Source organism: Saimiri boliviensis, chromosome 7, assembly GCF_048565385.1.
Source record: "Saimiri boliviensis isolate mSaiBol1 chromosome 7, mSaiBol1.pri, whole genome shotgun sequence".
In the NCBI taxonomy this organism is placed as follows: Eukaryota; Metazoa; Chordata; class Mammalia; order Primates; family Cebidae; genus Saimiri; species Saimiri boliviensis.
The window spans coordinates 16813627-16841141 of record NC_133455.1 but is presented as its reverse complement, the minus strand read 5'-3'; the positions used below and the strand labels follow the sequence as shown (position 1 = coordinate 16841141).

At 39.5% G+C, this 27515-nt stretch overlaps 1 protein-coding gene across 1 annotated transcript in view; it reads right to left on the bottom strand.

Annotated features, from left to right (window-relative positions):
- The window catches only part of MED13L (mediator complex subunit 13L), a 303530-nt gene extending 277041 nt beyond the window's left edge, over positions 1-26489 (bottom strand). Inside the window, exon 1 of the mRNA XM_010342833.3 lies at positions 26315-26489. Coding sequence (XP_010341135.2) covers positions 26315-26386 — 72 coding nt within the window. The 5' untranslated portion in view covers positions 26387-26489. The remainder of the gene's footprint in view (positions 1-26314) is intronic.
- Positions 26490-27515: the final 1026 nt, after the last annotated feature.

Genomic DNA, 27515 nt, shown 5'->3' with positions numbered 1-27515 from the left:
TACCAAGAGAATTATTATTACTAGGAATAATGAAAAATGTAATGATAAAAATATGAATTCTTCAAGAAAACATAAAAAATCTCAAATGTCCAGGCACCTAATAGAGCTTCAAAATTAAAAAAAGGAAAAAAATCTGAAAAGGAAAAACAGAAATCCAAAATTATAATTGGAGGTTTCAATAGGCCTCTTCTCAGCAACAGAACAAGTAGACGTAAAATTAATAAGGATATAGAAAACATGAACACTACCAGCCAACATAACCAAATTGACATTTATAAAACATTTTACCAATAGCAGCAAAATAATTTTTTTTCAAATGCACATGAACATTCACCAAGAAAAACCATATGCTAGTCCATAAACTTGTGTTCAAGGAGAAATCTGTAGCTCTAAATATTCATATTCGAAAGGCATAAAATCCACCATGAGCAACATGACAAAACTCTGTCTCTACTAAAAAAAATACCCAAAAAAAATCAGCCAGGTGTGGTGACACATGCCTGTAGTTCCGGCTACTCAGGTGACTGAGGTGAGAGGATCACTTGAGCATGGGACATTGAGGTTGCTCCACTGCACACAGGCCTGCGTGACAGAGTGACACTCTTGTCTCAAAAAATAATAATAATAGAACGGCATAAAATCAGTGGTCTAAGCAGAAGCTATAAAAGAATAAACCAAAAGTAAATAGAAGGAAACGATGTAGAACAGAGAAGAAATATTAATAGTTAAGATATAAAACAAATTTGGCAATACAGAAAAAAATCAAAACAAAAAGCTGGTTCTTTAAAAAGATTAGTAAAATTAAAAAATTCTCATTAGACTAATCAAGAGGGAAAGAACAGACACACTACCAATATCAGGAACAAAAGGGAAGGCATTACCACACATTCTAAAAACATTAAAAAAGATAAGGGAAGTATTACAGACAACTTTTGTGCCATTAAATAAAACTTAGGTTAAATGAACAAAATTCCCTGTAAGAATTACCAAATTAACAAAGAAACAGACTCTATATCTATTAAAGACATGGAATTCATGGTTTCAAACCTATCCACAAGAAAATTTCCAAGGCAATATAGCTTCCCTGGTGAATTCTATTAAACATGTAAGGAAAAAACTATCACTAGTCCTGCACAAACTTTCAGAAAACAAAGGAGGGACTATTTCCCAAACTATTTTATGAGACCAACATTACCCACGATACCAACACCAAATGAGATAAGAAATATACATGCCAATATCCTTCATAAACACAGATGAAAAAACCATTAACAAAATATTCTCAAATCAAATCTAACAACACATAATAATAATAATAATAATACACTATGAGCTAACATAAGGTTTGTCGTAGAATTCAAGCTTAATTGAACATTTAGAAACCCATCAATGCAATTCACCATATTAAAAGAACAAAAATCTATGATAATTTCAATAGATGCAGAAAAAAACATTTAACAAAATTCAACACCCACCTTCATGGGTTTTTTTTTCGTTGTTGTTGTTTTGGTTTTTTATTTTTGTTTTTTCAAGACAGTCTCACTCTGTCACCCAGGCTGGAGTACAGTGACACAATACCTGCTCACTGCAACCTTTGCCTCCTGGGTTCAAGAGATTCTCGTACTTCGGCCTCCTGAGTAGCTGGGATTATAAGTGTGTGCCACCACACCAGGCTAATTTTTTTGTACTTTTAGTAGAGATGGGGTGTCACCACATTGGCCAGGCTGGTCTTGAACTGACTTCAAGTGATCAGCCCAAACCTCCCAAATTGCTGGGATTCCAGGTGTGAGCCCAGCCACTTTCACAGTATTTTAACAACTAAGAATTAAAGAGAACTTTCCCAACCTGCATCTGATATAGCCTTAGGGATATCGGAAAATTCAAAGCAAATGTCAACAATGATAAGAGTGAATACTTTCTGCCTAAGAATAGGAACAAAGCAAGCATGTACACTCTTACTACTTCCATTCAATATTGCCCTGTAGGTCCTGATCAGTGCAAGCAAGCAAGAAATAGTAGTAAAATACAAATTGTAAAGAAAAGTATAAATCCATCTATATTTGCAGATTACTCACGTATATTTTTAAAAATCCAAGGATTTACAAAAAAGCTGCTACAACTAACAAAGCTTAGGAAAGTTGCAATATACTGCAACTTATCCAAAATCAATATACAAAAGTTAATGGCATTTACAGTAAACTTGTCAAAAAATACTCTCAAATGGCCAGGTGCAGTGGCTCACATCTGTAATCCCAGGACTTTGGGAAGCCAAGGTGGACAGATCACTTGAGGTCAGGATCTCGAGACCAAATTGGCCAACATGGTGAAACCTGTCTCTACTAAAACTATCTATAAAGAAATTAACCAAGGATGGTGGCACACACCTGTAATCCCAGCTACTGGGATTCTTCTGGCTAAGGCAGGGGAATTGCCTGAACTGGAGAGGCGGAGGTTGCAGTCAGCTGAGATGGCACCACTGCACTCCAGCCTGAATGACAGAATGAGACTCTCTCTCCAAAGGGGTTGAGGGCAATACTCTAAAATGATACCCATTAAAACAGCATTAAAAAATACGACCTACTTAGGAATATATCTGATAAAAATGTTCCAGATACATATACTAAGAACTACAGAACAATGTTGAGAGAAATTAAATATCTAGAGCAGGCATCCCCAAACTTTTTACACAGGGGGCCAGTTCACTGTCCCTCAGACCATTGGAGGGCCACCACATACTGTGTTCCTCTCACTGACCACCAATGAAAGAGGTGCCCCTTCCTGAAGTGCAGCGAAGGGGGGCCGGATAAATGGCCTCAGGGGGCCGCATGCAGCCCACAGGCCGTAGTTTGGGGACGCCAGATCTAGCGAAATGAAGAGCTAGACCATGTTCATGAACTGAAAGATTTAAAATTGTTAAAATGTCAATTTTCCCCAATTTGATCTACAGATCCAATACAATCACAAACCAATACCTACAGAAAAAAAAATTTTAACTGACAGGCTGATCCTAAAACTTATATTTAAATGCAAACGCCCAGAAGAATCAAAACAATTTTTTAAAAGAACAAAGTCAGAGAATTTACCCTAACTAATTTCAAGACATATCATAAAATTTCAGTAATCATCATAGTGTAGTACTAGCATAATAGACATGTAGATCAAAGGAACAGAAAGTAGAAAAAAAACAATACACAAACATACATTCAATTAATCTTTAACAAAGATTCCAAGGTCACTCAATATGAAAAGTCTTCAACAAATGATGCTTAAATAATTTGCTATAAACATGCAACACAAAATCAGAACTTCAATCCTTACCTCACACCATATAAACTGCAAGCCTAAACCTAATAAACTAATGCTGTAAAACTTCTGGAAGAGGCCGGGCGCGGTGGCTCAAGCCTGTAATCCCAGCACTTTGGGAGGCCGAGGCGGGTGGATCACGAGGTCGAGAGATCGAGACCAACCATGGTCAACATGGTGAAACCCCGTCTCTACTAAAAATACAAAAGATTAGCTGGGCATAGTGGCGTGTGCCTGTAATCCCAGCTACTCAGGAGGCTGAGGCAGGAGAATTGCCTGAACCCAGGAGGCGGAGGTTGCGGTGAGCCGAGATCGCGCCATTGCACTCCAGCCTGGGTAACAAGAGCGAAACTCCGTCTCAAAAAAAAAAAAAAAAAAAAAAAAAAAAAAAAAAAACTTCTGGAAGAAATCAAAAGAGAAAAACTCTCCTACTCTGGGATGGCAAAGGTGTCTTAGGACATGAAAAGTACAGACTATTTTTTAAAAAGTAATATTGGACTTAATCAAAATATAAAACTTTTGTTCTTCAAAGAACACAGGTGAGAATATGAAAAGGCACACCACAAATTAGGAGACTATATTTGTAATACATCTATCTGCCAATAAACCTGTATCTAGGATATTCGAAGAATTCTTACAATTTAATAATAAAACAACCTAATTTCTAAATTGGGCAAAAGATGTAAAGAGACATTTCCCAAAAGATATATTAATGACTTCATATGCACATGAAATGTTAAACTTCATTATCAAAGAATTACAAACTGAAATCAGTTACTACATACTACGCATCCCTAATTCAAAAATCTAAAATGTTCCAAAATCAAAACTTTTTGCATGCCAACATGATGCTCAAAAGAAATGCTCACTGGACCATTCCAAATTTTAGATTTTCAGACTAGGGATCCTCAACCGGTACAATGCAAATATGCCCAAATCTGAAAAAAATCCAAAATCCAAAACACTTCTGGTTCCAAGCATTTTGGATAAAGGATATGCAATCTGTACTACACACCACTAGGATGGCTGAAATTTTTAAAAATTCATCATATTACATGTGCAAAAATGCAGAACAATCAGAACTCCTACATAACTGGTGGGATATTAAACGATACAAACATTTTTTTGCAAGTTTGACAGTACTTTATAAAGTGAAACTCCTAGTTATTTACAGAAATAAAAACATATGTCCCACACAAAAAGCAGTACATTAATTTTCACAGCCAACAACAAATGTATGGATAAGCAAATTGTAGCGTATCTGAAAAAGAGACTACTATTTAGCCAAAAAAAAAAAAAAACCTACTTAAGCAATAATATGAAACCAGAAATAAGAACTACTTACTGCATGATTCCATTTATTAAAAATTCTAGAAAGGGACCAGGCATGGTGGGTCACACCTGTAATCCCAGCACTTTGGGAGGCTGGGGTGGGCAAATCACCAGGTCAAGAGATTGAGACCATCCTGGCCAACATGGTGAAACTCCATCTCTACTAAAAATGCAAAAATTACCTGAGTGTGATGGCATATACCTGTAGTCCCAGCTACTCAGGAGGCTGAGGCAGGAGAATCACCTGAACCCTGGAGGTGGAGGTTGCAGGGAGCTGAGATCGCGCCACTGCACTCCAGCCTGGCGAAAGGGCAAGACTTTGTCTCTAAGGAAAAAAAAAAGTTCTAGAAAGAGCAAAATGATTCTATAGTAACAGCAAATTAGTAGTTGACTGGAGGGGAGGAAGGTTGAGGGGCAAAGAGAAGACCATGACTGCAAAAGGACATGTATGAACTTTTCACATCACAGAAATGGTCTCTACTTTGATTTCAGTGGCTTCACAGATGTATACCTTTGTCAAAACTCTGAAACTGTACACTTAAAGTAGGTATATTTTGTTGAATGTAAATTATACCCCAATAAATCTAATAAAAAATGTATGTATTAATGGAAGAATCCATGCAAACAATCTTTCAAAGGAAACAAATTAATAAAACTAAAGTATCATCTTGTACATCTCCTACGTTAAGTGTAAATCTTTTAGAAAGTATACACAGTATTCTCAAATAAATTATTTTAATGTCTAACTATATCAGGACACTGGTTAAATGATTTATATTTATTAACCTTAACTGAAAGAGAATTCCTGTGAAATTTCTGGGAACTGAACTTATGAATTAAGTTCATTTGTGGCATTAAGATTGTTTGTTTTCCAGCTGCAGTAACAGACTATAAACAGAAATGCATTATTAGGCCGGGCGCAGTGGCTCAAGCCTGTAATCCCAGCACTTTGGGAGGTCGACGCGGGTGGATCACAAGGTCAAGAGATCGAGACCATCCTGGTCAACATGGTGAAACCTCGTCTCTACTAAAAATACATAAAATTAGCTGGGCATGGCAGCGTGTTCCTGTAATCCCAGCTACTCAGGAGGCTGAGGCAGGAGAATTGCCTGAACCCAGGAGGCGGAGGTTGCAGTGAGCCGAGATCACGCCATTGCACTCCAGCCTGGGTAACAAGAGCGAAACTCCATCTCAAAAAAAAAAAAAAAAAAAAAAAAAAAGAAAGAAATGTGTATTAATTTCTTCTGTGTAGCAGGCATTGTCTACACAAACATGAATGGCTCCTTCCTTGGCAGTAACATACAATTTACACTGCTGTGGATACATGGATCCCAACATGCCCACTTAAAAGAACTACATTTCCCAGCCTCCCTGAAGCTAAGTAAGGCCTTGTAAGTTCAGTATCACCAGAAATGTTGTAGGGAACTTCCCAGAGGTTTCCTTAAAGGACGGTGTGTCCTTCTCACATTTCCACCTCCTTCTAACCTAGAATGCAACCTTGGTGACTAAAGTCTAAACAGCCATCTTGAACTATATGTTACTAATGGCAAAAACTAAGAACAGTGTAGTAACAAGACAGAAAGAACCCAGGTCCCTTGATAAACAAATCAGTTTCCAAATGATTCCTCAATTTGGAACAGTCTAAGAGAAAAAAAAATCTATTTCCCTATCTCTGGGAAGAAATTTTAGGCTGTATTACTACTCCATTAATCTCTGATGAAACTTTAAAAAAATGTAAACTGTATTATCACTCCATTAATCTCAGGCAAATCTATATGCTCCAGTGATTTCTACCTTAGCACTTGTACTAAATTATATGGTCTACATTGTTAATTTTTAAAAGGCTCAGAAAAGAAAGAAACCAATAATGTTTGGAATAGCTAGGAGGAACTTCATTAAAGTCCTAAAAGAATTTAGACAGGAGAAGAAAGAAAAACATAAAGTACAAATGTATTACTGGTTAAAAGTTCAGGCTCTGAATCAAGAGCTTCAGCTCCTGTGTGACCTTGGACAAGCTACTTAAATTTCTTGCTTCTGTTTTCTTATCTGAAAAATGAGAATAATAGAATCTACCTCAAAAGGACGTTGTGAGCATGAGGAAATTCATGTAGCTGGCTGTTAAGCAGTGCCAGGCCTGCAGTAAGCACTCTTTACAAACAGCAAAAGCTTTTGAGGTGAGAACATGTAAACGTCTGACTTGAAACAGATTCCTTTTAGTGATTGGTTGGAATTTTTTTTTAATTTTCCTGAGACGGAGTCTCACCCTTGTTGCTCAGGCTGGAGTGCAATGGTGCAATCTCAGCTCACCACAACCTCCGCCTCCTGGGTTCAAGTGATTCTCCTGCCTCAGCCTCCCAAGTAGCTGAGATTACAGGCGTGTGCCACCATCCCCAGCTAACTGTTGTATCTTTAGTAGAGATGGGGTTTCACCATGTTGGCCAGGCTGGTCTCGAACTCCTGACCTTAGGTGATCCACCCGCCTGGACCTTCCAAAGTGCTGGGATTGCAGGGTTGAGCCATCATGCCCAGTGGGAAGTTTTATTATAAAAAGAAAAAGAACAGCCGGGCATAATTAGCTTGCACCTGTAATCCCAGCACTTTGGGAGGCTGACGCAGGCGGATCAACTGAGGTTAGGAGTTAGAGACCAGCCTGGCCAATATGGTGAAACGCTCTCCCTACTAAAGGTACAAAAATTAGCCTGGCGTGGTGGCACATGTATGTAGTCCCAGCTACTCAGGAGGCTGAGGTGGGAGAATCACTTGAACTCAGGAGGCAGAGGTTACAGTGAGCAAGATCACGCCACTGCACTCCAGCCTGGGTGACAAAGTGAGACTGTCTCGGAAAAAAAAACAAAAAAAAAGTAAAAGAAAACAAAAGGCTTTTTAGAGATTAAACACTTGAAAAATAAACTCACAGAAGAAATCTGGATACTCATATATATGAAAAGATACTCATGATCTCACTAGAAATCCAAAAATTGGAAATTAAAATACTGAGAGTTTCAGGCAAAAGTTAAAATGAGTAAGTTCCATTACAGGCAGCAACAGAAAAGCAGGCATTATATACTGCCCATAGAAAGGTAAACTGAAACATCTTTTTAAACTGTTTATGGCTATACCTTTCCAATTTTAATACATAACTGTACTACACAGCAAAACAACTGAAAGAATCTTAATATTTCTCAGTTGATGGTTCAACAAACAATAGTACATCCATCTTATAAAACAGGATACAACTCTTCAAAAATATAACAAAAATGGCAGCAACAGAAAAGCAGGCATTATATACTGCCCATAGAAACGTAAACTGAAACATCTTTTTAAACTGTTTATGGCTATATCTTTCCAATTTTAATACATAACTGTACTACACAGCAAAACAACTGAAAGAATCTTAATATTTCTCAGTTGATGGTTCAACAAACAATAGTACATCCATCTTATAAAACAGGATACAACTCTTCAGGAATATAACAAAAATGAGTAAACTATATCTGAATTTACTGACATGAAAATATTTTAAGACAATGTTAAACGGAAAAAGCATGTTGCAGGAAAAGGTGAAGAATTATTTCTTATCTGTAATTTTTAATAAACTGTAATATAAGAGAACTACAAGTGCAGAATTGTTGGAATATAACATTAAAGGCAGGGTGCGAAAGAATGTATGATGCAATTTATTAAAAGTCCAAAAACAGAAAACTATACTTACAAATAAACATGTTATTGAAACTTTAAAAATGAAAGAATAATACACATGAAATTCAAGTAAGAGTTACTTCCAAAGGAAGAGAAAAAGAGAATGGGAGAGGAGGAGCACAGGAAGGACTCCTTAAACGGTGAAATGTTCTTTTTCTTAAACTGGGTATACATAGGTACATGGGTGTTCACTATCTCATGATTCTACCTTCCATGTGATTTACATATGCTCTTTTCATCTATTCAATATCTAATAAAACAGTTTTGAAACAAGAAAAAGCAAGAAAGAAAAACCTGAAATGATACAAATTAAACCTCTGGAAGTTACCTTCCTGAAGGTGAGGGGAGGGATCCTTCATGTTTTATGTTAGACATTTCCATATTGTTTGAATCTGACACTAATTATGTAAAATTATATTAAAATTTTTAGAAGAAATTACTTTTCCACTAAAATTGTAATTATGAAAATTGTAATCACATGGGAAATATGTCAGTGAGTACAGCTGAGTAAAGAATTCTATTTACACTGTGATTACATCTATGTACAAAAATGTGCACATTAACAAGAACAGAAGAAGAATTGGGGTAAATCTGATCTAATGGAGCAGCTGGAACATGGGTAAATTTTTTTACAGTTTTCATTTCTTGGAAGTTGTATTTCTTGGAAATATTTTGTATTTCATTAGTACTACCTCACTTGGAAAGAAATTAAAGAAAAATGACAACTGCAGGAAAGCCAACTCTTTACCTTCAGGGTAGCCAAGTAAAAAGCCTCCCCACATGGAAGGCTGAATTAATTTACAGCCAATCTACAATGTATACTGCATGCCGTGCCAATAAGTGCACTGAGAACAACTGGAAAGGGTCCCCACCACACCAAGGAGATTACATCAAAAGGTTCTGAAGCGCATATGTCCATTTTAGCGCTTAACTGAGCACCGATAATGCAGATGAAAGTCCAACGGTCGAGGTGGCACTCCTCAACACAGGCTGCCAGGAATGTGCTGAAAAAAGGAAAAGGGAGTAGGGAGAGAGGCAGGGAACAAGGAAGGAAAAACTTCTCCAACACGTGGGGCAAAAATACAACACGGCATAAAAATTACACTCTCAATAACAAAAAAAATCGTACACTCAGAAAGCTAAGTGCCAAGGAAACAAAGACTAAAATGATAGGAACAAAAATTTCAAAAAAACGAAAATCAAAATAAGGAATAGGTACCAATAAGAAACACTGGTTTGTGGTCTCTACAAACGGCCCCTCTATTCTATCCACTTGTTCCCCAAATCTGGCCATCTCCACTAAGTGGCCATCTTCACTCCACATGAAGGAAAACAGGGGAATGTCTATTTCACCCTCTTACTAAAAATATCACTGATTTGAAATATAAACAAAACCTTCATGTAAAAAAAATAAAAAAGAATATCCCAAAGCAGATGTGCAGAGGAAAAATGCTTTCTGAGCTTTTCACTATTAAAAATAGAGGCTGTAGATAACAAAGGCTGATGATATAGAGCCAACTGCTGTTAGGCTACCCTTCCCCTGCCCACCTTTTCTTTCTTCCTATTAGGACTTTTCCATGCCTATTTCTAATAACCAAAATTCCATGAATCTTCCCTGCCAAACCAGTCTGATTCACACCTCCAATCACGACCATCTCCACCCACTACTTGCCAAAGGTCCCATTCTACCCACCTTACCAGACTTGCCGTCTCTCTTCTTCCCCATCTTTTTTCTCTGCCCTTCCCTTCCCTTATAAAACTTACTGACTCAAATCTTTTCTGGAGGCCAGGCATGGTGGCTCACATCTGTAATCCCCGCACTCTGGGAGGCCAAGGTGGGCGGATTAACTTGAGGTCAGGAGTTCAAGACCAGCCTGGGAAACACAGTGAAACCCCGTGTCTCTACAAAAATTAGCCAGGCATGGTGGTGAGTGCCTGTAGTGCCAGCTACTCGGGAGGCTGAGGCAGGAATGGAGCTTGAACCCAGGAGGTGGAGGCCTGTAGTGAGCCGAGATTGTGACACTGCACTCCAGCCTGGGCAACAGAGAGAGACTCCGTCTCCAAAAAAAAAAAAAAAAAAGAAAAACTTTCTGGAAAGAGGAAGATTATAAATGCTAATGTTTGTTTTCACTTTCTTTTCACTACTCCCTGCTTTAAAATTTTGATTTCTATAGAGTTTAACAGCAAAAACCCAGGCTCAGTGAATACTTTCCTATATACACACTTGTGATCAAAGCATAAGTCTCCTGCTTAACAACTTCAGCTTATAGATGCTGCCAACTGTTCTTCCCAGTTTTGCATACCCGAGAATCCAAATGCCATAAAATCAAGAACATCTGTTTATCATTTGATTCCTGTTCTATGGCATATTTATAATTGATCACCAAGGCCTGTCAACTCTACCTCCAAAGTAATACTTCGATTCATTTCCTTCTCTTCATTCCTACTGGTCCTGCATTATTTCTCACACCTAGACTGTTCGAAGAGCTTTCTTCCTGCCTTTGGTTTTTCCCCTATGACAATCCATACTCCACAGGGCCCACATGGGTTTTTCTCTCTAAAACATAAATCTGTATCATGCCATTAGCCTCTTTAACACACTTCAGGCATTTCTCTGTGCATACAGAATTAACTCCCAACTCTTTCATATCCTTCAATCTAACATCGATCATCACATTATCTCCTATCTATTAAAAAACAGGCATTAAGGCCGGGTGCGGTGGCTTGTATCTGTAATCCCAGCCCCCGAGAAGTCTAGATGAGTGGATCATGAGGTCAGTTGCCAGTAACTCGCAAGAAGCCTCGCCAACACGGTGAAACCCCAACTCCACTAAAAATACAAAAAAATTAGCCAGGAGTGGTGGCACATGCCTGTCATCCCAGCTACTCTGGAGGCTGAGGCAGAAGAATCGCTTGAACCCAGGAGGCAGAGGTTGTAGTGAGTGGAGATCATGCTATTGAACTCCAGCCTGGGCGACAGAGCAAGACTCCATCTCAAATTAAATAAAAGAGAATATTTACAATGATGTCTACAAATGTTACATGATCTATTATTGTATTATTTACATAATTATTTATATAACTAAAAAATTTATTCATCACCATCACACAATATTATCACCAAACTCAAGCTTCTACAAAATGGCTAGAGTTATGTCCATATAACATATTAAAATTAGACCACGTTGTTTAACGTATTTCTATTTTCAATTCCAAAATCAAAATATAAGGTAGATTAAAAGGAATCTAAATCAATAGATATTTTCTAAACTGGGTGCTAACATATATAACTAAATTTCTCGCAGCTTTCTGGAAATTGTTAAAGTCAGCTCTGTGGGTTCTTAACAGCATATCACACCTACCATATGAGAAAGTTTGGCAACAAAATCAAAGTTACTTTAGAAGATAAACGCCTACCTTAGTGAGTCCCACTTGTTTTTCCATCTGGAATATTCCTTGAGTTTACCATGTAAACCACTAACACAAGCTATTCATCTTAACATTCATTAGAAAAGTTTCCTAAGAATAGGTAATTCTTCTACTTCAAATCAAATGTATACAATTTACTAAAGCCAGTTTATTAGTTTATATATACCAAACTATGGGTTCTCATGAAAATCATTCCACTGTTTAATTAAATGTTATAAGATCTTGCAGATTCAAGAATAGCACCATCTGTCTGGGTTGCAAAGCTCAGTTTCACAACCTTATCACCAAATAGCAACAAAATATCATTTTCAGACATATATCTCTCTCAAGTAATTTATAGACAACTAATGAATGTAGTCTATTTGGGATCATGAAACCTCATTCAATCTCTGCAGTTAATTACACTTTGTAGGTAAAGTGACATACTTTGAAAACTGTGTTTTTAGTAACTTAAATGTTAGTTAAGAACTTGTATCTCAGGAGGCAAATATTTGTGCTCTTTAGTTGCTAAGAAGAAGATTCATGCTCTGATACAAATTCTAAATGCTAAACGGCTCAGGTGTCACATAAATCTGAAAATTTTTAAAGTACCTTTTCTTATTTGTTTAGAATATCTATTACGTAGCTAAATTTTCCTAAAGTATCTATAGCTCTAGGATTACATCACAACACTTTGACAGGATTTCCATTCTCTTTTACTATGTAAACAAAACTAAAAGAATTAAAGTTAAACTAACTATGTAATCTGAAGACCAAAGAAAGTAAAACTAAGAAAATGTCTAAAAATCTCAATATATTTCTAAATTGAAAAACATAAAATAATACTTGCCACTGCAACTTGTAATCTAAACAACTAGTAGAGGCATCCCTACTACAGGTAAAGGGTCCTCCCGCACCTCCTCCCCCACTAACTATTCAGGCAGACTACCATAAAGTATAATTCTAAATTCTACTGTGCTAATCTCCAACTGTGGAAGAAATTACTGAGAGAACGAACATGTGTGGGCTAGCTACTAGCTAGCTTACTAGGCAGTCTCCAATGAATAAAGCAACATCAAGTGGTCAAAGGTAAGAAGTTGGATATCAAACAACCAAACTTCAGTTTAAACTTTAAGAGATTATCAACAGGATACATGTATTTATTTATCCCAAGGCTCTAAAATGAGCCTCAATTTGATATCTGACTCTTGCTAGACAGAGAGAAGACACAGCAGAGAATAGACACAAATTCTACTCTACCTAGGATAATTTCCCTTGATCCTCAGAAAGCAAAAATGCCACTACCACTTAATTGGTCCCAATTGCCTGTCTTGCCAATCAATGGACTCCTAAACCCAACTGCACTGAAGCTGTATGAAAAAAAAAAGTACACTGAACCACGAGACTCAGAACCTGAGAAGGCAAAGGTTTAAGCAAGGCTAGAATTCCTGGCATACATCCACAACATATGTACGCCAATATACCCAAAATGGAGCTCTTCCCTGGGCTTTTACTCATTATCAGCAGGCTCCCCATCAGAAGGGTACTAAAGTGTTAACTCTCAGACAGCAGTTTAGAGCAAGAAGCAGAACTAAAATAATAAATTGCAAAGAGAGAAGACACTGACTCTGAGTAAAGAGGCAAACTTTGAAAAAAGATTTTCTCTAAAACCAATTCCAAAGGAAAAGGATCAAAAAATATTATAAACAATGGCAACTTTATTTGATCCATTTCAAGGGGGCTTACTTTGAACAATAATTCTCATTTCAGCAGATACATGTCAGTTCTGATATGTCTAGTTCAAAATCAGTTTTATACTTGTGAAGTTGTAAAACTCTTTAAAAAACAACCTTAAAAGAAAGGTCACTAAAAATAAAGTGACTGCTTCAATCAACCAACAAAATGGAAAATTTCTTGCTAAAATTTTTAAAAATTGATTTTGTTTATTCAGGCTCAAGCTCACTACTTTTAATCCTTGAACTCAAAAAGCACTCAAACTACAAGACTGAGATTGTTTCCCACTTCCTTCACACTTAACTCCTTTCTTAGATCATCACATCTTGTATTTCTAAGAGGTGTCTTAATCTTTTCTAGTACTAACATGATTAGCTGGGTTTTTGATAACCATCCTCCAGCCAGGCTTGGTTTATCAACTTTTCTTGTTATCTGCCATCTTTCCTTCTGTCTTTCCACTACTGTTGCTTCAAAGTCTACGAACACAGATCTACTTTTCAGGCTCTTAACCTCCCCTTTATTCTCCTACTCCTGTTTGCTTCACAATCACCTTTCTGAATCAAACTTAAAAGTAAGCTGCACACAAAGCTGCACACCTACTCCAGAGGCTGCAAGACGATTACTCCAGTCTGAAGTTCCACTCCAGCCTCAGCAACACAGCAAGACCCCACTGCCCATCCAACCCCCATCTCTAGATAGATTAAACACAGACAGACAGACAGCTAGATAGACAGAAGATAGACAGAACTGGAAAGTATCTTTACTGGCCTATCTTGCTATTCATTCATTCCTCAACCCACTTATCCGAGATTCTACCCTCAACAGTCAAATGTAATTATTTGAACTACCAAGATGTCCACATAGCAAACCTCTCCCTCTTTCACTCCTTACACCTCTCCCCTTCAAGGTTCACCACAACTGTCTTTGAAAATCATGATTATTTCTTTACTTTTATGTCAGAGAAAGCAAATTATACTGTCTATTAAAAGCACATATAACCTATACCTTAACAACTTAAAAGTCTAGGCTTCATGTGAAATAATCCTGAACCAAAATCTAATTTGTTTTCCAAGCACAGAATTTAAACTACGAAGGGTTACACAGTTAAACAATTCTAATTTGTCTGTGTAAGAGAGCAGTCCTAGAAAGGCTTTTAAACACATTATTAAATATAATACCATTCAACACACTTGTTTTTCCTCAATTCACTTCTCATAATAGTTTCTATATCATCTTGGATTATCTCCCATTTTACTTTCATATCCCATCTGCTCATTTAAGATTCACGTCTGTCCAGTTTCTGAAATATTTGTCACTTTAGTCATTAGCATTTTGCGTAATATAGCACTTTAAGTTCAGAGCTGAATTATTTTAGAAAACTGAAAATTATTTTAACATCATTTCTTAATCTAAATTGGCCTGCCCACACTTCAAATTTTCCACCTAATAAAAATACAATTTCAATAAGTCTTTGTACTATTTTTAAAGAGGAAGCCAAGAACGAGGACCATAAGCTAGAAGTGTTCTCCTACATACCACCTCAGTAAAGATCCTCGAGAATAAAGACTAAGAATTGTCAATTAAGCTTCCAAAGAATGCCGTCTCCCTTCTTCTCTAGCAAGCCACATCCATCCATTCCTTCAACATCCAGTATTCAAACTCCCCTTTTGGGTTTCTCTAGCTACAAGGTATTATCAGATATTATGTGGTCCATGTCGCTCTCCCTCTGCAGAAATTAAAGAGTACATGCAGATCTTTTTTCCACATATCGGACTCTTAGCCCATTTGTTAAAAGCTAGATTTTAATAATTTCTGATGTACATTATTCCAAAATACATGTCTCAAATTTCTCAAATATAGCATACAAAACATTAACATTTGTAAGTATTTGTTTACTGGCTACCCCATCCAATCTCAGCCCTAATTCCCTTTTCATCTCATTGGATCTCAGAACTCCTCATTCAGCAAACATAACAGCCAGCAGAAAGCCTGTCCCCAGGGCTGAGTAAAGGAGGAGAGGAAAGAGAAGGGAAGTGCTAAAAAGGCAAAGAAATACAAAATCTTTTCCTGATGACATCACAGAACCTGCCACTAATCCTCAACATTTTGATAAAATGGTATTATTAGCATTATTATTATTATTATTTAATAAAATGCTATTAGCAAAGAGAAAGCAGCAGTGGGTCCCTGCAAGCAGGGAAAGGAAAACCTGCCTTCAAAACTGCTGCTCTTCCCACAGGCAGCCATCCTCACCTCTCCACACTCTCTTCAAGCCTCTCTCACATAGCAATCCTCTCCTTGGCCTAGAAGAGGGGCTACAGCTCCCACTGCCTGCAGCATAGAAGTGTCTGCTCTGACTGACAGGACTTAAGTCAGAGAAAAGGTGCTCTTGATATTCTACACAGGAACACTAAGTTTAAATTCATTCCCATAAAAATGCTGCCATAAATAGCATTTGAGTTTTATAACACACCTAATTAAGTACAATACAAGGTAAATAGGCTAACCATCATTTGTAGCAACAGAAGGGAGGATTTTTTTGTGAAAACCAACTTACAAATTAACTTTTTCTAACATTTTAGAACACAAGAGACCACCTACATGTAAAATTCTAAACCTCTAGATACAACTTAAGACACTATTCATATCCAACATGACTAACACAAATGCTACAGATTTGTGGGAGGGCTTTCCTTCCTTCAACAAGGCTAAACAATATTTTTAGATACTGCCACATTATTAAACAGAAAATAGAAATTAGCCAGTAGCTGAGTTCTCTCTGTTCAAAACACAGTAAGGGTTGTGACATGCGTGTCAAACTAAAACATGATTTAGTCTTTAAGAAGAAAAATATATTTATTAAGTACTATTTCTGACATTCCCTGAGACAAATCTCAAAATGTTAATAGAACTGCTATTTAAAGTTCAAAGAGCACTCCAGAGCTGCCAAGGAATTAATAGCTTAAACTACCAAATAAGAACCACAGTTCAATTCCCAATCTCAGCCAGCTATAGCTCAGAGCTGGTACAGCAAAATCACCCAGGGCACGAAAGGCACACCATGCAACTGTGAATCATATACAGTTGTAATGAAAAGCTGCTAACATCTAAAGATGAATTTCAAGTTTTTCTTCTCAATCTTGGCTTATCTATGAGGAAAGACACGAGAACAATTTAATCCTCTCCTCCCCAGAAAAAAATACAAACACAACATAAATGCTATACTTAAAACGAGTCATTTTACCATTCCGACTTCCTGGTTAACTGTCTTGGGCTACCCTATAACTTTAGTTGTAATTTACTAAAGGTTTCTTTCCATTAAAGAACATTATTTAGTCATCCAAAGCCCTTTGCTTAAATGGTACTCAAAATGATTTTTCACATCTCCTGCCCTCCAAATTTCCACCAAGTTTACAGGAGAAACTGAGGCACAGAACTATTATGTGACCAAGCTGATGTGGTGAGTCACTAGTAAAAATGCTGAATACAACTCACATTTCCCTATTACCAGTTCATTTCTCACTTTACTGGACTCATAGAAAATCAGCTTTTGAACACTGAACAAAAGCCCTCCTATACAGCTTAAAGAATGAAAGTAAAGGAATTCTGGATCAAGCCCCCAAACAAAATCCCCAGAAGGCTCAAAAATCTATAGGTTGCCTACTATGCTACAGAAAATCTAAATACTAAATAAATTCCTATTCCTTTGAGTAAGAACATGTCTCATGATCAGTTGGAATTGTCTTTAATAATGAATATCTAGACTTCATCTAAAATATTACCAAACCACAGTACATACAGTCTAGATAAAATATATTCAGAACACAGAGTTAATCATCAAAAGGAGCTGAAATAAAAACAGCATACTTGTGATCAAGACCAAAATGGTCAATGAGAGCTCCCTTGAGGAATGAAGAATAGTTGTCCAGCAAATCATTCACTTAACATATAGTTAATGAGCACCTAGCAAAGATGATTTTGACAGGGTCACTGTCCTGCAGAAGCTCATCTGCTTATCAAAGGTACACAGAGGGAGGTACGAATCAGGACCCAGGGTAACTAGTTCTGCCTGTGTGAGTCAGAGGAGGTAACATTTGAACTTCTTCATAAGTAGGACTGTGCCAGATTTACATACTAGGCACAAATACTAGGACCTAGTTCCAAATGTTCCAAAGTTGGATATATGCATGTTTTCCCTTATTTCTCTTTAGGACATGAAAATTCAATAGTTGAAATTGTCAACATAAAATGTTTTGTCAAACCAATTATACTCTTTTGAATACCTTGTTTATCAGCTCTCATATTAAGTTCAGATAGATTTAATCTTCCTTATTTAATAAAATAATCTGGAACTGTAAGGAAACCTCATATATAATACTCAAAAATATTTCCTCATACTCACAACTGTAATCCCAGTACTTTAAGAGGCCAAGGAGGGAGGATCATTTGAGGCCAGGAGTTTGAAACCAACCTGAGCAACATAGTGAGACCCTATCTCCCCTCTCCCCAGAAAAAAAAAAAAACCACCTTCTTCATAAATTTGTCAATGTTCCTCAAGATAGGGAAAAAAGATCACAATAATTTTTATTAAGTTTAATACCCTTATAGATTACCAATTTTTGAAATTTCTACTCAATATCATAGAATTTGTTTAGTTAATTACATACTTTATTTGAAGCAAGTCTGTTACTCAAATTTGATTTTAATATGAAATGTCTTAAATGTATTCAGCTCAGTGACTAATACAAATTAAGACTTATTACAGTAAAAAGATCTAATGAAGACTTAAAAGGTTTTTTGTTTTTTTTGTTTTGTTTTGAGAGGGAGTCTCGCTCGCCCTGTTACCAGGCTGGAGTGCAGTGGCGCGATCTTGGCTCACCACAACCTCTGACTCCCTGGTTCAAGCAATTCTCCTGCCTCGGCTTCCGGAGTAGCTGGGATTACAGGCACATGCCACCACACCCAGCTAATTTTTGTATTTTTAGTAGAGACAGGGTTTCTCCGTGTTGTTCAGGCTGGTCTCGAACTCCGGACCTCAGGTGATATGCCCACCTCAGCCTCCCGAAGTGCTGGGATTACAGGCATGAGCCACCCTGCCTGGCTATCACCAAAGTATTAAGCCCAGCATCCATTAACTATTCTTTCTGATTCTCTCCCTCCTCCCCACCCCCACTCATCTACTTTTAAAGTTAAAGCTACAAATGCAAACTAGGCAAAAAAGAAAAAAAAGGACACAAATGAAATTGTGATGCAATCAACTCAGGAGGATCCTGTGGCTCATGCCTATAATCCCAACATTTTGGGAGGCTGAGGTGGGGGGACTGCTTGACCCTACTGTATTCCAGCCTGAGTGACAGAGGGAGACTCTGTCTCAAAAACCAAAGAAAACATAAAAACAGTAATGAAATTTTACTATACTGAAAAATAGTTCAAAATGTAGAAAGCTGTCAGCCAAGGCTCTGTGCTATTTCAAAGCAGTAGAAATACAGTTTTAATAAGATTCTACCACAATTCATCTAGAATTCAGAAATATATATAGTAAACCAGAGTATGGAAATGCCAATGAAATAACATTTTCCCCTAGACACAACTGACTCTCCTGCCATCTAGAAAGAGGTCAATGAAAAAAGGCATTTTTCTTCTTTTTCTCAGACTAGAATCCAAATATGTTTTAAAAAACACCTTATTAACTTAAAAAAGGAAGACAACTCTACTCCAAGGAAGATAACTAAAACACGCTAATGAAGTCTGGGTGTGGTCACTCACACCTGTAATCCCAGCACTTTGGCAGGCCAAGGTGGGTGGATCACCTGAGGTCAGGAGTTCGAGACCAGCCTGGACAACATGGTAAAATCCTATTTCTATTAAAAACATAGACATTAGCCAGGCATGGTGGCAGGTACCTGTAATCCCAGCTACTTGGGAGGCTGAGACAGGAGAATCACTTGAACCTGGGAGGAGGTCACAGTAAGCCAAAATCACGCCATTGCACTCCAGTCTGGGCAACAAGAGCGAAATTCCATCTCAAAAAAAAAAAAAAAAAAAAAAAAAAAAAAAAAAAAATGCTTATAGCAGGAAAAACAGTTCCTAAAGGAGGATTATGATAGCCAATTTATGAGAATAAAATCTATTCTATACTACAGAAAATCTTTTTTTTTTTTTTTTTTTTTTGAGATGGAATGTTGCAGTATAGGTGCATGCCACCACGCCCAGCTAATTTTCTGTATTTTTAGTAGAGACAGGCTTTCACCATGTTGGCCAGGATGGTCTCCATCTCCTGACCTCGTGATCCACCCGCCTCACCTCCCAAGTGCTGGTATTACAGGCTTGAGCCACCGCTCCGGCCAGATAATCTTAAAGGTTCAGTAACAAAACAAGACAGTAAAGGAACTGTCTCTGAAATAAACACCAATCACAACATTTTAACAGAATTTAAAACTGTTTTTCTATCAACCAAAGCAAAGACAGAAAACGGTGATGTACATAAGTGACTTCATACTAAACAAAAATTGGGCAAGCATACATATTTCATTCACGCAAATGAGTCTGAATTTAGAATTCCTCATTTATGTTAATATTTACTAAGATTAACGAAATATCATCTCCCCTATGTAATGGAGTGAATTACCCCAAAAGAACAAAGCTAACACCCTTAAGTCTTTCAAATAAACAATGAAAGTATATACTATAAAAGAAAATTATCAGCCAGGCACTGTGGCTCACTCCTGTAATCCCAGCACTTTGGGAGGCCAAGGCGGGCAGATCACTAGGTCAGGATTCGAGATCATCCTGGCCAACATGATGAAACTCCATCTCTACTAAAAAGTACAAAAATTAGCTGAGCGTGGTGGTGCACACCCTGTAGTCCCAGCTACTCAGGGGGCTGAGGCAGGAGAATCACTTCAACGTGGGAGGCAGAGGTTGCAGTGAGCGGATGTGGTGCCACTGCACTCCAGCCTGGCCACAGAGCAATACTCAGTCTCCAAAAAAAAAAAAGGAAAGGAAGAAAAAATTATCTGAACAAGATCAGAAAGAAGTTAAATGACTCAAGTGGGAGGGAAAAAGTCCTAAATTCCAAGAACACATATGAATACTGATTCACTAATTCTGAAACTCTAAGCTAATCCTATGAAACAAACTGTGATTGTGTGTGTGTGTGTGTGTGTGTGTGTGTGTGCGCGTGTGTGCGCGCACGTGCTACTATACTCCACAGACACCTTTTTAGGCTACCTAATTACCTCACTTTAAAATGCATTAAATGTAATTTAAAATAGAAATGTTACAACAAAACAGAAATTCTGGTGGCCAACATCACACAACACAGTTTGTAAAACAGATGTGCACACAATACACCTGAAATAAATGACACTAACAACAATGATGCACAAATCTTTTTCTTCATTTCTACCGGTGCAATGCACACTTCAATAGTAACGGTAACACCTAATATTCAACCATATTACCGATACTCATAAGATTTGTCAATTCTCGCTCACTGGTAGCTCCTGTGAAATAAATGTATCACTCACTTTCAAAAAACACACACACACACACACACAAATCAGTACTCCTACTAGGAGCTTAACGGAGGGGAACATTACTATTATTATTTTCTTCAATTAAAAATAAGTCAAATGTTTCAAAAAATATGTGGTCTTTGATTCAAACTTTTGAGAGGCAATTAAATTAACTTCATAAATGAACAGTTTTTCTATTGTCTTTGTGTAACAGTTTCTCTTTACTATTTACATATTTACAATGAAATGAGAGTTTCAACTCAATTTTAAGTTATTAGGCAAATATAATTACAGAACAAACTTAGCCTAGTTATCACAATTTATAGCACATAGTACAAACTGGTGAGTGTCTTCTTTATTAAACTCAAGAGTGGAAGAGATCTCTGAAAGTGTTTGAAGAATACAACTAAAAACCAGGCTAAAGTAGCCAGTGAACAAAAAAAGATCAATTTCTCCATAAAAAATTAATATAATACACTATCAAACCTTAACATTATTTAAAGGAATGCCTTAAGAGGCAGGTTTTTCACCAAACAAATATCTAATATATTCATGAATAACCAAAACATGCCAAAGAAAATGATAAGCTAGGCCAGGGCACGGTGTCTCAGGTCTGTAATTCCAGCACTTTAGGAGGCCAAGGCCAGCAGATCACCTGAGGTCAGGAGTTCGAGACCAGCATGGTGAAATCCCGTCCCTACTAAAGGGCCTGGTGGCAGGTGCCTGTAATACCAGCTGCTCAGGAGTCTGAAGCAAGAGAATCACTTGAACAAGGGGTCGGGAGGTTATGGTGAGCTGAGACTGCACCACTGCACTCCAGCCTGGGCAACAGAGTGGGACTCCCATCTCAAGAAAAAAAAAAAAAGAAAGAAAGAAAAAAAAAGAAAACGATAAGCTATATAAACACCTGATATAAACTCAATAAACACATACTATCCTAAACCTTTGCCCATTCTTCTCACAAAAAAAAGGCCCAATCTTCTTCCCAATGAGTACTTCAAGCAACATGGACAGCAAAATATTTGTAGCATATAGGCCTAAGGTACATTATTGTCTCTTTAAAATTATGAACTCATCACACATACAAATGGCTCTTTAAAACGGTCCAGTAAACTGCTACACTATGCCTTAAATTGCTGTCTATTATGTACTTAAAAATATTTACTAGCAATTGGAGGTTAATATGGCAACTATTATGGGTGGCAATTATTGCTATTAAAAATATATAAATACTGTAACACCATGTGCTACTAACAACAAAATATTAAACAGAAAACATACATTAACAGATTGTAAATAATTTCATTAAAGAAAATGAGGGCCGGGAGAGGTGGCTCACTTCTGTAATCCCAGCACTTTGGGAGGCCGAGGCAGGGAGATCACCTGAGGTCAAGAGTTCAAGACCAGCCTGACCAATATAGAGAAACCGTGTCTCGACTGAAAATACAAAATTAGCCAGGCCTGGTGGCGCGTGCCTGTAATCCCAGCTACTCAGGAGGCTGAGGCAGGAGAAGTGCATCAACCCAGGAAACAGGGGTTACCAGTGAGCCGAGAGCGCGCCACTGCATTCCAGCCCGAGCAGTAACAGCAAAACAGTAAAAGCAAAACTCCGTCTCAAAAAATAAAAGAAAGAAAATGAAAATGAAAACCATGGAAAAAAGATGCTTTAAACACACATTATAAAATCACAATAAATTGGGATGGAAAAATACCCTGTGTATAGTATTTTGGCACTTTGAAGATTAGAGAAATGAAGTCCCTTTTCCTCATTTCTATTTGATAGTCCATCCCATTTTGTTCTAGCTCAAAAAAATAAAAACCAGATTTCAAAGTTTCTACATTTATAACAATCTTCACTTTCTGCAAAAAACATACCCCTTAAGACAAAAATAAATTAGGTCAACAACAGATTAACTTAAAAGCTTCAAATATAGAATTAATGGTCTTCAACAGGAATTACGTACTAATGTGTGTACGCATGTCTCAATTTAACAAGAATTTGAGATTATCACCCAGTTATCCATAGTCAGGAAGATTCTAAGCAACAGAACATGAAAGCGGAGCACACATATCTGAAAATTAGAGATCACTCCCTCATATCAAAGAGTACGTACTTAACTCTAGTTACAGGGTAGAAAATCACTTCCTCCATACTAACTCAACAGAGAAAAATAAATATATACGAAACATCTGGAAATTATGTCTTCCCACAAGAATGAGTTCACATACCATTGAGCGTACCGTTACACTTTTCAAAAAGGCAGATTTAACACTTTTAACTGGATGATTAACTGGGTGAATATATAAAAAGTCACCGGGAAACATGATGGACAGCATAAGAAAATAGTTTTGAGTCAGAAAGGTACAGCCAAGCATGCATTTAATACTGTAGCTACAAATCTCACAGCAGCAAGAATAAGAAACACATACAATGACCCATATCATGTATACACAATGGTGTTTTTCACACGTTTAGAAAAGGGAATGGATGTTGAAAAATTAATTTAGGAAATATTATTCCATGCAGTAAAAATAATTAGAAAATAAGTAAAAGACTAGCAGAAATCTTAAGGTGTCTGATTGACTGCACAATCAACCTACGGTAAGCCATAATGAACACCTCAAGGTAATACAAACTGGGTGGGTATTACCATGGTACAGAACTTTAATCTCTTATTTCAATCTAATATGTGTAGGTAAATTCTTTATAAATACTTTCCTCTGCTCAAAAATAAAACCTACAGGCCAAAAGAAAAAATGCATGCTATTATTAAACACATAGTGTTCTTATAAAAAACATGCTTTATTTTGAACAAGGAATGATTATATCTCCTTCAGAAGTAACTATTCTATACAACGTAGTTTAGGCAATGTATTTTTAATATTCCAGGTTGCTGCTGCTGTATAGCATTTTCGAGAAAAAAAATCTCAATTTGATATCAGAAAAATGTACAAGTCAGCAGTTTAATTAATTCAGATTGTTTTAACAGCACCTTATCCACACTTCATGTACAAGAGAATGGAGACATTCCACGTTCCTTTAAAAATATATATCAACTAAGCACTTCAATGGTTCTCTATTTCAAAGTTGCTACTTAAAAAATAACTTTAAAAAAATTAGATTCAAAAATCAATCCGTTGTTTTAAAGAGGTTTTGGGAGAAATATCCGAAACAAAAACCTTTAGTCAGTCAAAATCAAAGTACAGAATCCTCTCCTACAAATGTGCTTCTCCAAAAGAATCTCAAGCATTTTATCTCTGTACTGTTATCATCCTTACTTAAGCTTTTTCTTAAAAAAAAAAAAAAAAAAAAAAGATAAAACAAATGATAAACCCTAAAGACTGGCTATACATACACACACTTTCATTTGTCTACAAAATCTGTATATACACAGCCATTACCAGCCAGCATGATATGTGATAATTTGGGAGATCTCTGTACTTGGTACCTGTGTCACTGTGGTCAACAGTCAACACACAAAAACCATTTTAAATACACCTTGATCAGTACGCTTGCCAATCTATGGAAGTCCCTGAACCTGACTGATACTAAATGACAGACTGAGGAGGGAAAAAGAGGCAAAAGAGGTTTCACTCCTACATACCAAAAGATCAAGGGAAAATTATTACAATACTAAGAGAAAGAGTTACAACTTATAATTAAATTTTGAGATTAAATATCTGGATTAAAATAGTTCATTAAAAAAATTTACCAGATCTTACTAGAGCGGGAGCAATAATACTATATCACTGGATCTTTGTAGGTAAAAATCACGTGTTGATTTTTTGATCTGCATAAATACTGTAACACATTTAATAAAATAACACGTTTGAAAAGTTGGCAAGAATTTGCATTTCTCCATTAGTCTCATAGAAAAAAAGCATCTATGCCACCCATAATTAAATGTAACTAATTACAATTTGAACACTAAATTATTTATCCAGTGTAAACAAGGATTAAGAGGGAAATAATGCTTCTATCTACAGCGGGGGGTTACAGAAAATAATTTCCAAAATGCATGCTCTCCAAAAGGGACTCACCTCCCCCCCCAAAAAAACCAGGGTACACAACTTAAAATAAGTTGGGTGTTTTTAAGGCTAAATTAAATAAACCGTTCAGCCAATTTTCCAATTATATTCTACGCTTGAAACGTAATTGCCTTACATCTGTTTACAAATCTTTGCTCAATATTTAAACAAATTCGTACTCTCCCGGGCACATAGCTATACATACAGTAACTCACGCACAAAGCACATATTTAAAGACCACGCACTGCAATTATTAGCCTAAACGCCAGATTTAACAACGTGAATGTTTTCAGAGGTAGGTAATACGACCCAATAAAAAGCAAAGATGGCATTTACCACCAAATGTCACTGCCACCGCCAGGAAAGAGTTGCTGGAGCCCTATACATTTTTAATTTCGATGAATCTAGACGCCGTCGGCGGGTGCCAGGCTTCCAGGAGAACAATTGACACCCTAACTGCTTCAAGATTAAGGCAGGCGATTCAAATCCGAAGGAAAAGTTGTCAATTATCAGAGAGAGAGCGCGAGAGGCGAAGGCAGATAAAAGCGATGTTATCAAACCGCCCAGCTTGTTGCTTTTTCGTGTGTGTGTCGATTCGTTGTTAGGATAGAGAAAACAGTTTTTAAAAAGACACAGGAGGAGAAAAAGAAGAAAAAGGTTTCTCCACCTTCCGTCGGCTCGGTGCAATGGCTTTACGGCTCTCCAGCGTAGTAAGCCCCGAGAGGCAGGCGGCTGTCGATGTTTACAATCGCGGGAGCTTCGGGTGCAAGAGTCCTTTCCTGACACAATCGCATTCAATCAACTGTTTTCGGGCGGAATTGCAGGTGTCATTATGGAATTTAAAAAAATTCAAAAGGCAGGCGGGCGGGCAGGCAGCCCGATCCGACAAGGGGGGAAGAGGTTGCCGATCGGAGGCGCGGGCAGCACAAGGCAAAGCCTTCCACATTTAGGGGGGAAAAGGGGGGAAAAGGGAGGAGAAGGGGAGTGCGATTGCAACAGAGGGTGGGCGTTCGAAGTGCGACCCAGAATCCGCAGCTCTGAGACTTCCACATGCAAATTCCACGCCGAGCGCCGCGCTCACAAATGATTTTTAAAGAGCCAAATAAACACTGGATGGGATCCAAGGCGAGGGAGAGACGATCCAAAAGGGGGAGAATCGGCGAGAGGCGAACGGCGGGGAGACGCGAGGGAGGGGCGAAGTCCCGGCGGCGGGAGGAGAAAGTTGGTCGGCGGCGGAGGTCGGGGACCCCCCCTCCCCGGCACAGCCCCCTCCCCGCAGCCCGGCTACTCACCAGCGAAAAGAGGTTGGAGTGACAATCCTCCAGGCTCGCCCCGTTCGCCACCCAGTTCGCTGCCGCAGTCATGATCCTCCGCGAGCCCGGCCGCCAGAGCGGGGCATGTCGGAGCGAGGCGTCCGAGGCGAGGTCGGGCCGGGCGGCGGCGCCTCGCCGGGGAGCGCGGGGCGGCCGGGCCGCCGCCGCCGCCGGGGGAGGGCGCAAGGGCCGGCAGGCGGGCGGGAGGCGCCGCGGCGACGCCGCGCCGGGGGCGGCGGGCCCGGGCCGGCGGGGGGGTCCGCGGCGGCCGCGCGGCTCCTTCCTGCTCGGGCGGCGGCGGCGGCGGCGGCTGCGGCGGCGGCGGGGGGCGCTGTCCGCGCGGCCCGGCGCCCTCCCCGCCTCTCAGGGCCGCCGCTGCCTCCCGGGCCGGCGCTGCGGGCCGGCCGCCGCCTCCGCCTTCCCTGCTCCTCGGCCGCCGCCGCTGCTGCCGCTGCCGCTGCCGCCGCCTTGTTTATCTCCAGCCACCGACTCCCCCTCGGCCCCCGCCGGCGCGCGAGGGGAGGCGAGCCCCGGAGCCGCCGCCGCCGCCGCCGCCGCCGCCTCGGAGCCGCCGCCGCCGCGGAGCGCGAACTCGCGAAGGGGGGGGTGCGGACGAAGCCAGCGGGCGACCCCGGCAGCCGAGCGACGTCCCCTCCTTCCTCTTCCTCCCCCACCCCCCCCTCCTCCCCAGTCAGCCTCGCTTCTCCTCCCTCCCCGGGCTCGCTAGCTCTGACAGCAATGGCGGCCGCCGACCGCGGCTCGGCCCGCCATTGGCTGGCGCCGGGTCACGTGACGGGCGCCGGCCGCGCGGGGGGAGCGGGGGGTGGGCGGGGGAGGGGTCCGGAGTGGCGGCGGCGGCGGCGGCGGCGGCGGCTCGCGGGAGGCGCTGCTGAGCCGAGCGCGGCCGGGTCCTCGGGCCGGGAAGAGGGAGGGAGGGAGGGAGACGGAGAGGGAGAGAAAGAAGTGCGGGCGGCCAGGCTGCCCGGCGGGCGGTGGACTGCCGGCCCGTGGCTGCCGTGGGCTGCCCCGCGTGGCCGCCCCGCCCCCTCGCGGTGCACGGATCGTGGCGGGGCGGGACCATGGGTCCCGGGCGTGCCCGGGGCGGCCACGGCGGAGGGCGCGGGTCCCCAGGCCTGTGTCTCCGCTGCCCAGGCCGGCTGGCGTGGCGCGACGGCGGCCG